Source organism: Leguminivora glycinivorella, chromosome 12, assembly GCF_023078275.1.
Source record: "Leguminivora glycinivorella isolate SPB_JAAS2020 chromosome 12, LegGlyc_1.1, whole genome shotgun sequence".
Taxonomy (NCBI): Eukaryota; Metazoa; Arthropoda; class Insecta; order Lepidoptera; family Tortricidae; genus Leguminivora; species Leguminivora glycinivorella.
The window spans coordinates 17,274,744-17,289,543 of NC_062982.1; the positions used below are offsets into that span (position 1 = coordinate 17,274,744).

The 14,800-nt window shown below is 38.1% G+C and overlaps 1 protein-coding gene across 4 annotated transcripts in view; it reads left to right on the forward strand.

The window, feature by feature from the left end:
- LOC125231661 (tyrosine-protein kinase Src64B) overlaps positions 1-14,646 on the forward strand; it is a 112,689-nt gene extending 98,043 nt beyond the window's left edge. For 2 of the 4 annotated variants that reach the window (XM_048137158.1, XM_048137157.1), the window contains 6 exons: positions 2,051-2,135; positions 5,963-6,097; positions 6,581-6,791; positions 7,265-7,536; positions 10,587-10,774; positions 12,575-14,646. In XM_048137158.1, the coding sequence (XP_047993115.1) occupies positions 2,087-2,135; positions 5,963-6,097; positions 6,581-6,791; positions 7,265-7,536; positions 10,587-10,774; positions 12,575-13,309 (1,590 nt within the window). In that variant the 5' untranslated portion in view covers positions 2,051-2,086 and the 3' untranslated portion in view covers positions 13,310-14,646. The remainder of the gene's footprint in view (positions 1-2,050; positions 2,136-5,962; positions 6,098-6,580; positions 6,792-7,264; positions 7,537-10,586; positions 10,775-12,574) is intronic. The other 2 variants (XM_048137159.1, XM_048137160.1) reach the window with 2 other exon arrangements.
- The last annotated feature ends 154 nt before the right edge of the window (positions 14,647-14,800 follow it).

Below are 14,800 nucleotides of genomic sequence, written 5' to 3' on the forward strand. Positions count from 1 at the left end.
GGTCCCGGGTTCGAATCCCGGTAAGGGCATTTATTTGTGTGATGAGCACAGATATTTGTTCCTGAGTCATGGATGTTTTCTATGTATATAAGTATTTATATTATATATATATCGTTGTCTGAGTACCCACAACACAAGCCTTCTTGAGCTTACCGTGGGACTCAGTCAATCTGTGTAAGAATGTTCTATAATATTTATTATTTATTTATTTAATCAGAAGGAAGGAAGGAAATAAGAATATTAATTTAGCATGAGTATTGTTTGCTGCTGACATAACAATAACAGTATAGGCAATTGTCAAAAACGATTGGGAATCTGGATCTTTCTTTCTAAATTACGTCCTCTAGGGATTGGCATCACGAACTTAATCTAAAAAAAGTTTCTTTTTGTTTCTTCAATGCACGTCAGCACCATCTCTAAAATATGTATTTTTGTATAACACGTTTCATCCAATATAAAAGTTGTTCGCGAACCTTCGGCCATCTTTTTGTGCTGTGCAAACCAATTTACGCATTCAGCAAACGGATTCATATTCTATCGAATTACTTTCATTGTCACAAGTTTTTAATTGCATTGGTTGTTATTTTTTAACTCGAAACTTCTTGTTTTTGTTTTCGAGTTGTTATGCAAGGCGTTGTTGTTAACAACGTTTCGATGTCTGTATTAGATGTTTAATTGGCGATTATTAATTGATTGTGTATTTATTATGGCGACAAATAATAAATTGCTGAGTTATAGCTCGTTTTCTTATTGTGTACTTATCATGTGAAAGTATTGCATTACGTAGCGAAGTACAGGTTTTGATAAAATAGGTAAAATTTCTTAAGTTTGAAGGTACTGTTATGTCAACCTGTTTTTCTACGAAAGTCATAAGGACAAAAACCGAGAAAGTATTGAAACACAATAGTGTTGTGCGCATCGACGCCTACTCAGGTGTATCAATTCACTTGAATGGTTGACCGCTCGCGTTGTGTGTATTTGCAGATTTATTTATTCGATGTCGCTGAAAGCTGCAGAGATATTACTTAGTCAGTTCTAAAGTTCTGTCACAAAGGTTTTAAGTGATAAAAACTTTATTGACAGATATTTCTTACTATGCATATACATGGTTTGAAAGCTCGTTTCATACTGAATAAATTGCAATATTACTTAAAGTACTTTGCTGTCGCAGTTTCGCGTGGTTCCTTCTAACATCTGAAAATTTGGTAAAAAAAAAAGTCAAGAAACACGCGACCTCTTCCGGACATTTTTATTTTTTATTTATTTTTGGTTGGCTTAATATGTTTTAATGATACTTATTATAAACGCTGGGTCTTTTATCTTGAAGTTTGTATATGATTTTTGTGAATTAAATGGACAATATTGCTACTGTACAACGTTTTGTTGCACATTCCCGTTGATGATTGTGAAATCTAAGCGTTTTACTGAAAAGTACCCAAGTTCTAAAGGTTACTAGCAGACTTAAAGATTTCTAGGAAAATGAAATACCAATAAGTAATTTAATATGCCCAAATTCAGAGAACTCATACTAAAAAAATAATTATTTTATTTGGCTAATGTAACAATGTTTTTTTCTTCCTTTTGCGAAGTCTATTTTTCCGCGTGCTGACGTCTATCGACAAACTCAAAGTAATCAAGGATTCTTAAAAATCACGATCTACATTTTCGTAAGTATAAAACAGGTTTTGATATCATGTATTTTTTATTGAATAAAAACCTTTATATACAATTTTATCAGTTAAAGCATTTGTGACAGAACTTTAGGACCGACTAAGTATTTCCATTACTGTCATGTGGGCGAGAGGGTCGCTTGGATGTTACTCATGTAGATAGTAGGTGTAAATACAGTTCAGGCAACGGTACACTGGTTTACTGAAGACGACTTTCCCAGATCGTGCGTAATAATAAGGAAGATACACGGTCAGAAAAACACGCGGAAGCTTTTCCAAATTCGACACGCCTCCCTGGGAGGGTTTTCAGTACTCCCAGTACACTAAACCCCTACTTTACGAGACGTAACAAGTATTAATAACAGTTTGTATTGTTGCAGAAGCAGCTTGGCGCGGCGTAGCGGGCGGGCCGCGCCATGGGTAACAAATGCTGCAGCCGCCGCCATGACCCGGAACGACCTCTAGGTAAGCGAACTTATACCACTCTAACTCGAAGCATAAAACATTAGGTATATCTTATTTAGGTACCACAATCCACACATGCGCTGTCATGACAATCCTTCGCTTTCCTTCTTAGGAAGGATTCTTAAAGGAGCTCACGTTAGACCGGGACTTCTAGGGTTTCGTTTTCTATGGAAAGCATCTAGTAATCAGTAATCACCGTCACCTGCTCTGGAGACTCCAGCCGTATGAAAACCAATAAAAAAAATTAAACTGGGTCGTGTGCGGTTATTATTATTTTCATATATGTTTATTGTTTATATAAATATATATTATTATTTATGTATTTAGGTATAAGTATTGCATTCATTTTTAGAGTAGGGATGTATAATTATCATGTGTATATATATATATATATATATATATATATATACCGATGCACTTTAGTTGTTTGTCTACCATCTATTTTCCTCTCTCAGTTATTCTAAGGTTAGCTGGAAGAGATCCCTTAAAGGGATAAGCTCGCCTTTGTACATAACCGTTATAATTATTCTCTGTACATGTAATTTGTTCTGTACAATAAAGTGTTTACTACTACTACTACTACAGAATCTGTAATACCAGGTAAAGTTGCGAAAATAAAGTAATATTACGGACACATTTTATTACTTATATTACGTTCTTCTAGTGGAAACCGCCAGCAAAACTATGAGCAAACTTGCGGCAGTTTTAAAGTTTCCGAAGCTGCCTCGAGGGGGATTAAACCCTTTAAAGAGTAGTATGACATTATTACTGTTTCCGTGTTCGACTAATCGGATCAATTTTGATGTCATTTTGTGGAGTGTCCCGTTTGAAAGTTCTGTGTCGTCCAGGCAACGATGTCAAGTACGGACTTAATAGCGCTTAGTGGTTTATAAGGTATTTTGATAAAAGGGAATAAGAACTTAGTTCGGAAGTGTTGCAGTGCCTTCGAGCAAAATGCACTTAGTCTTGCAATACCGTGTGTATTTGTGAATGGAGCACTCTAGTGCCCAGTAACCACTAACTCGACTCTAGTCCAGCATTTCTATGGCATACTGAAAACTATTCAGAGGGAGTTCAGGAATGTACAAATGTGTCCCAAGATTCGTAATGTGTAGTGTAGAGAACTAAATAAAATTGCCGAATCGTTTTGATAGACGAATTATATTTAGTTCGTGAGAAATTACAACCGGTACCTACTTGGTAACTATAAGCTTTAGTATTCGCACAATTCGGTAACTGTCCTTTTTATCCAACTACAAAATAAAAACAAATATACGAATAATCTACGAATACTTCAGGACATAAACTAGTCGACATATTAATATACATAATACATACACTTACATAATTGTAAGGTACAGCGGGGTAAATCTCGACTGAGGGGCAATTGTAACTGATCCCTTTTTTTTTTTTTTTTCATTATTACACTATGATGTTGAGGTCTACAATGTATCCACTGAACACCATACCTGGCCTACCATATATAACCGGTGGACACTCTATTTAATAATGAATACATTGTAAAACATGGAGAAAATGGATCAGTTACATTTGTCCCCCAGTCAGGATTTGCCCCTTTCAGCAATGATCCGTCATGACAACACTAATTAGGCAAAGTATGTGTTGCAGTAGAACTGTTTATCATAAGACATATATGATTATTCAAATATTTCAAATAGCTTCGTACACTTGGAACCTAAATGCCTGGGGGCTGTGCGGTTATAGACAAACCCGCACTCGTTTCGCTATCGTCAATTAAATTATGGACTTAATTTATAAAGGTTGCTAGATTCCTTTCGATATTATTGGTTATTTATCAAGTTTTATCGCAAACCCGACTTTTAGATAACTTTTAAAAATTTTAAGTTACTCCCTAGAGAATTAGCAAATAAATTTAACTATAATTATATTAATTATGATCGTTAAAAAATTTCTCCTCGATCGCCTTTGTGCTAGATAATTAATACAAAACCTTTATTGTTCTTATCCACGAAAGTTTCGAACGTAATTAATCATTTTTGCAAAATTGCCTGGGAATCTTATAACGACTCATTCATTAGTCCTGGTTTCACGGAGTACAAAAATTCCTCTAAAACCGTCGACCGTAACTTCCTTAGAATCGAAACAATGACCAAGAATTTTCGCACGAACTAAAGGCTGCACTTAGCTTCAATTTACATGTGTTGCTGGTCCGCGCATCAGTGTTTTAAGGCCGTAACCATTGTCTGTAGTCGTTGTATTCGGATGGTATTAATTACTCGGTAATTATCGATTCGATGCGCCTAAAACCAATAATTCTCAGAATCTAAAGGAAGGCCAAAGACCTATGTTGCTGCGGTCAAGTGTAATCAATTCTTATTGATATGAAGTCGTCGGAGATAAAATATAGCATTTCAATGAGGTTTCTCAACGCCACTGGCTTGACTATGATTACACGAGTACAATACGCATAGAAATCATTATCGGATGGAACCATGACCTTGCGTGTTGCATTCATAGGATTTGAATGGAGTTAAATTTGAATTCGGTTCGAAGGACTTAATTTCGTGGTCTTTTTTCGTTGTGGGAGTAATGAACAAGCATTGAGGGCGTTGAAAATTAAGAGAATCAAGGTATTTCGTAGCAATTCATTCCATCTGTTTCTCTTATAATGTTTTTTATTCTACCTTATTCTCTTTCTGCCTTTGTTCACGAATAAAAAAATATTCTATTCTGTTCTATTATAGTCATTGCTCTTTACATATTACATTAATATGTAGGTACATGCACTAAGAAAAATCTAAAGTCTCTTAGTTCTTCTCCTGAACTTGTATTTAAGCTGAGGCTAAATTGAGCTAACTTAACGCTGATTGTTTTCTGAGGTTCCATAAAATATATTTTACGACTCGTAAATAGAATGTTCTAAGACAAAGTAGTGACGATAGTAGTTAATTTTGTTTAGGATCCATATTTCGTTATTTTATGCGCGTTTCGAACCGCATGGGATATGAAATCATGCTCGTATTACTTTCTAAGAAATAGCGATCGTTTGATACAAAGTATGTCCAAGCTTAGCCCTCGTTTGGCATGTTAGGTTCCTGTACACGTACCAGTACAACTAAATTGCATCTTACTGACATGGATAAGAAACAGCTCAAGAAGCAATTGGATTATTGACTGCCGTTTTGTAAGCTTTAAGTAAAAGGTATGCTCCGTCATGTGATACCATATTTTTTGTTTATGAATGAATGATTATTTTATTTGCATAAAACAAGCGTATATACATAGGTGTTCAAAAAAAAAAATATCCACAGCACGATTCTTGTTTTGCCCCGACAGGCGTACAAATATTGTTTACTTATGAACTAACAAAACTTAACTAACTATATACAAGATGTATACTAGTCTTACGCACTATATTCATTCATGCAGTTCTGTACATAAAGCATTTCCCAAAACAGCATAGCTCGCAACAGTGACAGTAAATTAATTATATATAAACATTTAATTTGAATTTACAATAAATAATTAGTATTAAATAATTGATTATAATTTACAATTTATTACATATTCATCAATGGAGTAATAACAATTTTCAATTAAATGATTAAACAATGTCTTTTTGAAAACCAATGGATTATTTATTTGGATTCTTACTCGGCACTCACTTTTTTAACAGGAACTTTACTCCGGTCACTGACCTGAAGTAAGTAAAAAAATGATTCATTATCCAATAAGTTCAAGGCCACACTCTACGTACATGTCATGTCACCTTACCTTACGCTACTAATACTTGCGATTTCAAATTCTTAGGGGAATGTTATTAAAGCTAATATTTATTTTTCCAGTGTACCCAGCGTACAAGAAGAACGAACCTGGGTTCACCGCCTGCCCGTCGCTAGAGACGCGATACACCGGCGAGCCCAACAACCGAGCGCCGCGCCGAACTGCCGACATAGTGCGGACACGGAACCCGGGGACATGTGAGTAGCTCTGACGTACACTCAGCGTACAAGAACGAAGGGTTCACCGCCTCCCCATAGCTAGAGACGGTACACCAGCGAACCCAACCACCGAGCGCTGTGCCGCACCGCACCGCCGCCGACATCGTGTGGACACAGAACCCGGGGACTTGTGAATAGGTAACTCGTCCATCATAGAGACGATTGGATCATCTATGTCATCGTGATGTAATCTCTATCTAATCGTCTAGGCTTCAATGATTTCCTCAGTATGCTCCGCTCCATGTTATGTTCTGAATTGCTACTGAACATGCCACCGCTTTTATTCATCATCTCAGTATGAGCGAGATTAATTTCGTGTGAATTTTACGCAGTCGCTGGCAAATATGGTCGATTCGATGGTTAATCGAGTCATAATACGGACAGGTCATCGGACAGATATTAGACGGCGGCGGCGCTTACAAAAAACATATAAACTAAAACATACCCATGTCCAATTCGCAGGTATAACCAACGGCGGGCGGCGCGTAGTCAAAGCGCTATGCGCATACACGGCGCGCGCCGACTCCGACATCTCATTCCGCAAAGGCGACCGCATGGAGGTCCTCAACGACGCGGAGACGGACTGGTGGCGCGTGCTGCACCTCACCACGCGGCGGGAGGGGCTCGTGCCTGTCAACTTCGTGGCAGAAGAAAGCTCTGTCGAGTGCGAAGAGTGAGTATAGTCTAACACACAATGTATCGCCGGGAATACTCGTGTTTAATCGTTTACGACAAACATTGCGACAAGAAACTTATTTTGATTTGTTGTTAGTGCATATAGTTTCTCTAAATGTACGTACTTGTCCCTGTCCATATCATCTTGCATCATATTCATGGGACTGCGAAATGCTGATTATCTACCTGGATTTTAATGCTCTCATGTCATCAATCATTCATAAACATTAAACATATCGTTGTCAATTGCATATTATACTCATTTGGAATAAACATGTTTACGCTTATTAAAGTTAGATGATATAAAATATTGCGACAACTTCAACGTATATTATTTACCTAACCATAACAGTCTACAAACAAGCAAAAACAGCTTTCTGTAAAAAGGCTTGCAAACCAGCTGTGGCTTCTGGGAACCAACGGTGACGGCCCGATCCCACCACACATTCTAACCAGACCTTTCTGCTAAAGGCAATCTCAACATTCCAGTTGGTTCTTCCCCACCGTTTCGAGAAAGGAAGCGGACAAGCTCCTACTAGCTGAGAGCAATCCCCGGGGTACCTTCCTCGTGAGGCCCGCGGAACACAACCCCCACGGGTTCAGTCTCAGCGTGAAAGACTGGGAGGAGGGCCGTGGATACCATGTGAAGCACTACAAGATCAAGCCCCTGGACAATGGCGGGTTCTATATCGCCACCAATCAGACCTTCCCGAGTCTACCGGCGCTTGTCATGTCGTATACAAGTGAGTGACTTCGTTTATTTCCTTGGATTAAGCTAACATGTTAGATTTTGAATGAAACGAAAATAATCGCATGCATAGGATTCCAATAGCACCCTATTAACAACCGATGAAGTTTGAAGTTGTACCTACTGGCGGCTACAGTTAGAAAGTAGAAACAGAAGCAGCTAAGCGAACGTAAATGGCAATAACTTAAATTTAGAATAAGTTGATTGAGATCATTTTGATCATCTTGCTCACTTAGCTACATCTAAGAACGATAGGGAAAAGTAAACGACAATTATAAAATGTATAAAACTGAAACTTTTACATTCCGCGACCGTGCATAATGACTTTTATTTCAAAACGTCCCGTAGTATTTATTATTCTGAAAAGATAAAATATCTAAAAGGAACAGTTTTCAATTTGCATTCACTTCATTCTGTGGTCTTTAGCATACTATTACGGGCTAGGTACTTCAGCGAGTCTAGCAATAGCTACTAGAATGGCAAATTAAATAGTATTGGACAATTTAATCATTATTATACACAAATTGACTAAACTTCCAGTGCTCAACAAAAACAGACGGACATAGACGCACTATAAGGGTTCCTTTTTTTTAGTACGGAACCCTAAAAAGACCCTTAGCGGGGTTCTAACAACTAGACCGTTAAAACCGTTAAAACCAACAAAATATATATTAGGTAACTAAAATATCAAATAAACTTCACACAAAAAATGTTCTTTTCGGACATGTTCATTTACTAGCTTTTGCCCGCATCTTCGCTCGCGTTAGAAAGAGACAAAAAGTAGCCTATGACACTCTCCATCCCTTCAACTATATGCACTTTTAAAAAATCACGTCAATTCGTCGCTCCGTTTTGCCGTGAAAGACGGACAAACAAACAGACACACACACTTTCCCATTTATAATATTAGTATGGATATACCCAGGCTAAATCCTCGAACTCCATTAAAAATAGGTACCTATTCAAAACGCCATCACTTGATATTTCCAATTGCCATGTTTATGATAAGACCACTTACGATATAGCTTCTTCAATAGTTCTTCAAGCCCAGGTGTCTCAATAGCATTCAAATGACTAACGCGATGACAATCGCTTTCTATATGCACTTCCGTCTATCGCCATGTAGGCTTTTTTTATGAAATCGTGCTTATCGACCCGGCTTGAGTCACGACCACGACTAGAAGGAAACACCGATGAATAATAAAGACTGCTAATCTTCGCATCAAATCATTACTTATGGCTTCTCCCGTCTTATGACTACGAACGCAGTAAGCGGCTCGCGGGAACAGTGTGTGCGTTAAGTTGCGTTTGTTAATAATTATTGTTGGTACCGCCAATTTTAGCCAGTTCAAGATTAGATCACCCGCGATGCGTGCAGTCGTTGACCTTGTTACTGTTACAGCATTCATAAAAGTTCACTAAAGCGCCGTTTTAGGTTTTTTTAATGTTCTAATACTTTACCTTACCTTACGAATTATCATAAGAATTTTTTTGTTCGTGTTAAGGGAGAAAAGAAACGTTATTATGTGACAAAAGGCTAGTTTCCTATACTTAAAATAAAATATTTTATGTAGTGCACGAAATAAAGCACCACATAATTAGAAGAAAAATATACACAGTAGTTATGTTCATGCATAATTTCGATTTAATAATAAGTCAAAGAGAAAGATATAAAGTAAATGAATTGACCGTGACGTCACTCCTCAGTCAAATTCCATATTAGCAAATCGTTTCGACAATTCTTAAAAAGAAGCTGATTTGACTAGTAGGAAACTAGCCTATTCTTGGTTTTGAAAATTCATTTTTCTACAGATTAATTAAATAATATATCGTAAAATTAATTAAAGAATAACCGCCTTATTCATAAACGTTCACTAAAGTATTTTATAACCGAAAACTTATTGTTGTTGACTAACAGAACCCAATGACTTTAAAGATAACTTGGCAAACTAATTAGGAGTTTTTATTACTCCCTTGTCTCTGGTGATCTAATCCACCGCGCCACCCTAATTCCAAATGTCCACCGATTTACATACAGTTGGCTCGCATGTGGGTTAGGTTACACCGAATATAAAGCAACTATGGCCCTTTTGTTTGTATTTTTGGGCCAAATGGCTTTTGTTCGGGGACTTTGTTTTGTGTAAGCTCGTAATGATTTTACGGACAGTTTAATTAGCTAGGAGTTGGCGGATTGAGAATGATATGGGTTTTAAATTTGGTTGTTTATTTTGTTTTGTATTTTATAATACAACAATAATTCAGAACGGAAAGCTTCTGGAGTTTCTGATCCCTTTGGTGTACGAAACATAAGATTTAGTTAAGAACTTTTGGCGACTTAGGGCCAGTTGTAAAAACTATGAGTAGGTAGATACTATCAATAAAGTACCTACCGATCATAAATTATCCATTTATTATCTCCAATTTAATAGCTGACAACATCATAGGAATAGTGCCTACCTCGCTTTTAGGATCGATTATGGATTCCCATTGGTGCACGAGTTTTTATTGTTGAGATTTCTTAGTTGAAAATTGCTCAGCGATATCTATTTAACTATCTTAATTTTAATATCTGATAGCAACTTTACGTAGGAACGTAGCCATAGGATAGTACCTGATCTAAAGTCGCCGTCAATAGAATTTGTGAACAATGTAAACAAACCTTGTAGTCAAAATGTCTTTAATTTCCATTGTAACTCATCAGATACTGACTAAATCCATGTGTTATTTAATCAATTCATATCACATTATGATCCCCAACCTTTAAAATAATAAAATTGTGCTAAAATATTGATATAAATATAATGGTTTGTTTACATTGTTGACAATTTCTATTGACAGCGATTTTACTAATATTCATCACTCATTTCAACCTTAATACTACCATGGGCCCTTTCCTGACTTATGAGCAGAAATATGCTTTATTTCACCGATTTCTTACTGACAAATCAGGAGGGTCTTAAACGTGTAACAACCATGCATGTATTTCGCCAAACCCCATAACCCTTCATACAACATTATCTAAGTAAAGATGCTCACGTATTGCAGAGAACGCGCTAGGCCTCTGCCACGTGCTGGCGCGGCCCTGCCCCAAGCCCGAGCCGCAGATGTGGGACCTCGGGCCAGAGTTACGGGACAAGTGGGAGATACCCCGGAGTGAGATTCAACTGATACGGAAGCTTGGACAAGGGAACTTCGGAGAGGTGTATTATGGAAAATGGCGGAATAATATTGAGGTGAGTCGATGATTTATTAAAAAATAATTACTGTCACTCGTCCGTCACTTTCGGGCCCCAGATTTGGGGTATCGGACTTGAATTGAGAGATAAATGAAGTTATGCAGGAGTGAGTACGAATTATAAGGAAGCTTGGACAAGGGAATTTCGGAGAGGTGTATTATGGAAAATGGCGGAATAATATTGAGGTGAGTCGATGATTTATTAAAAAATTATTACTGTCACTCGTCCGTCACTTTCGGGCCCCAGATTTGGGGTCTCGGACTTGAATTGAGAGATAAATGAAGTTATGCAGGAGTGAGTACGAATGATAAGGAAGCTTGGACAAGGGAACTTCGGAGAGGTGTATTATGGAAAATGGCGGAATAATATTGAGGTGAGTCGATGATTTATTTAAAAATAATTACTGTCACTCGTCCGTCACTTTCCCCCCAGATTTGGGTGTCGTACTTGAATTGGCGATAAATGTTTTGCAGGAGTGAGTACGAATGATAAGGAAGCTTGGACAAGGGAACTTCGGAGAGGTGTATTATGGAAAATGGCGGAATAATATTGAGGTGAGTCATGACCTGTTTAAAAATAATTACTGTCAATGTCCGTCACTTTCGGGCCCCCGATTTGGGGTATCGGACTTGAATTGAGAGATAAATGAAGTTATGCAAGAGTGAGTACGAATGATAAGGAAGCTTGGACAAAGGAACTTCGGAGAGGTGTATTATGGAAAATGGCGGAATAATATTGAAGGTGAGTCGATGATTTATTTAAAAATAATTACTGTCACTGTCCGTCACTTTCGCCTACTCGGACTTCATTGAGAGATAAATGAAGTTATGCAGGCGTGACAAGATTGGACAAGCGAACTATGTATGTATGGAAAATGGCGGAATAATATTGAGGTGAGTTGATGATTTATTCCAAGATTGTTTCTGTCAGTCGTCTGACGGTTCACGTGCATCAGATGTGGGGCCTCGGACCTGAGTTGAGAGATAAATGAAGATATGCAAGACCATTTTACAGCTGATAAGAAAACTTGGACAAGGGCACTTCGGGGAGGTGTATTATGGAAAACGGCGGAATAATATTGAGGTGAGTTGATAACTTGTTCAAAGATGGTTTCTGTCACTCGTCCGTTGGTTCCCGGTTCCCGGGCTCCAGATGTGGCCTGAACTAATCAGTAAGCTGGGAGCTGGGACGGCAACTTTCGAGATGTGTATGATGAGCATCAAGTCAACCCAGGTACGACATCCCACTTTGACAACAATGAGGTTTTTGACACTTCGTGTGGGAATTTCGGAGCTGAGTTAAGCTAGTCGTGGCGTATGGAACATCTAGACAACTGTATGGGATCTGCTGAATAAATGTACCATACAGTTGTGAGAGATGAATTCCCAGGTAAAGACAAAGCAAGTTAGAGAGCAAGTTGACAGCTTGAGTTGTTGATAAATGTAATAAATGCTATTTATATTGACTTGACTACCCCACTATGTAAGCCAGACTAATCAATGTTGATCAAAGTTATGTATTATTTATTAAATTCGTCTCACCTATAAACAATTGAGTAAGGTTAACCGAACAAGTCTAGGCCAAACTAATTAGGACGTTGTGTTCATTCCCTGAATTCACTCATCGACGTCAATTTAATGTACATAATATATTACTCGATCAATAGATAACCGATTGTATTTATGTAACGGAGCCGAATACTCAAACCTGTTTTACACTATCATAAAATAACTTTCTAAAAACCCGTTTTCTTACGCAAATGCAAAATAATCTAATTCTACTTCAACGCTTTTTCAGGTCGCCGTGAAGACGCTGCGAGAGGGCACCATGTCCACGCAAGCGTTCCTGCAGGAGGCAGCTATCATGAAGAAGTTCAGGCACAAGCGACTAGTGGCTCTCTACGCGGTGTGTTCGACGCAGGAACCCGTCTACATAGTCCAAGAGTACATGAGCAAAGGCAGTCTCCTAGAATTCCTCAGAAACGGGGAGGGCAAGTTCCTACACTTCGAAGACCTAGTCTACATCGCCGCGCAAGTCGCCTCCGGCATGGAATACCTCGAATCCAAACTCCTCATACACAGGGACTTGGCCGCCCGAAACGTTCTAATAGGCGAGAACAACATAGCGAAAATATGCGACTTCGGTCTCGCGAGAGTCATAGAAGACAACGAATACTGCCCCAAACAAGGATCGCGGTTCCCGGTCAAATGGACCGCGCCCGAGGCGATCATCTACGGAAGATTCTCGATCAAAAGCGACGTCTGGTCGTACGGCATACTTCTCATGGAGTTATTCACGTACGGACAGATCCCGTACCCCGGTCTGCACGGGAAGGAGGTGATCGAGCAGGTGGAGCGCGGGTACCGGATGCCGAAGCCGGTGGGCCACTGTCTCCCGGACGACATCTACCGGCTCATGCTGCAGTGCTGGGACGCCATCCCGGAGAAGCGGCCCACCTTCGAGTTCCTCAACCACTACTTCGAGTCCTTCACGGTCACCAGTGAGATACCGTACAGAGAAGTGCAGGACTAGTGCTTAGGTGCTGTGATATAGTAGTTAAATAGTGCGAGACTGTGTAAGGTCCTTAGCGAATCGTGGAACCGTGGCACGGACGCTCCCGGTGCCTGCGGACGCTGCGGTTTCATCCTTTTAGTATTTTTATACTCGAAAGCGTTATAACAATACAGGAATGAGTGAGCTTGTCGTTTTTATTCGCCGGCTTCCGTTTCCGAGCCGCGTGCGACGGTCGATTACGAAATTACGCATAAGTCCACTAAAATATTTTAAGAGTATAGCTGTGCAAATTTTAACTTTTATTTTCTTATTTATTAGCGACGGTAGCTTTACGGGCGCACGTAGTATTGTTTTGCATTTTGTACAAATGAGAATGTTCACTAAAACGTAAGCAATAAGATTAAAAACGATATAAAATGTTAACACGATATTTTTCATATTCTAAAATGGTATGTGATACATTATCACTTAAGGCACGACACTACAGTAATTAAATTATGAAAAAAAAACTAATAAAGATCTCAAAACACGCCTCATTCATATTTCAAATGTTCTCATCATGCCGACTTCTGTTGTCCATCTTTTTTGCACATTAATTTTAATGTACACACATTGTAAACCTGTATTGCGTACAAATTAAAAATACTGCCAAGTCTTTATAATAAATCAAATATATACTCGCTCCTTTGCCATTGTAAGCGATTTACAGTTCAAGTCACATGTGCAATAATGATCAGTTTTGTCCGCAAAGGAGTGCTCTAATGTAAAAAGACAAATTAATGACCCTAGCTTTAGGACCATATACCAAAGAGATTGTACATTGTGAGCGAATGGTAGACGTAGAGGGGAGGTATTTAATTTCTAGCATAGTTAGAACTTGTGACCTGTGTAACTTTAATATAATTTGACCAATTATCTATTGACATGTAACAATTGTAAAATATTAACTAATTTCAATTTAAATGACTGATCATTGATCTTAATGTTGGTTACCTAATGTAACTAATTTCGTTGTTCTACACTTACGCCTGGCCACTCGCTGTGGTTTTTTTAGTCAGCTCTGCTGTACGATTTGCAGTCAATTTTGTCACGTGTAAGACTGCCTTTATACTTGGCATGTATAGCAAAGTAGGTAAAATCGCGGCGGTGTGCGAGTGCCCTAACGAGTATTGAACCCTTGCTTTAGTCACTTAATCATCTCATCATCTTAGGAAGTGTATAAAGCCAATGAAAAATAGTGTCTTAAATAACATTCCAAATATTCAAACACGTTAAATTTCGACACTTTTGTATGAAAATTGACTAGATTTTTAAGATTTTGTACATACAATGAAATAAATGTCATTGATATAAAATATGTATTTTATTCCGATTTTACATTTACAGATTTGCACATAAATAATAAAATAATAAAACAGTACAAAAGTACTCAAATAGAAATAGTAAGGAGAGTTCAGAATATTAATATTTGCGACATTGGTAATCTTCATTTTGTGACATATTTACCGT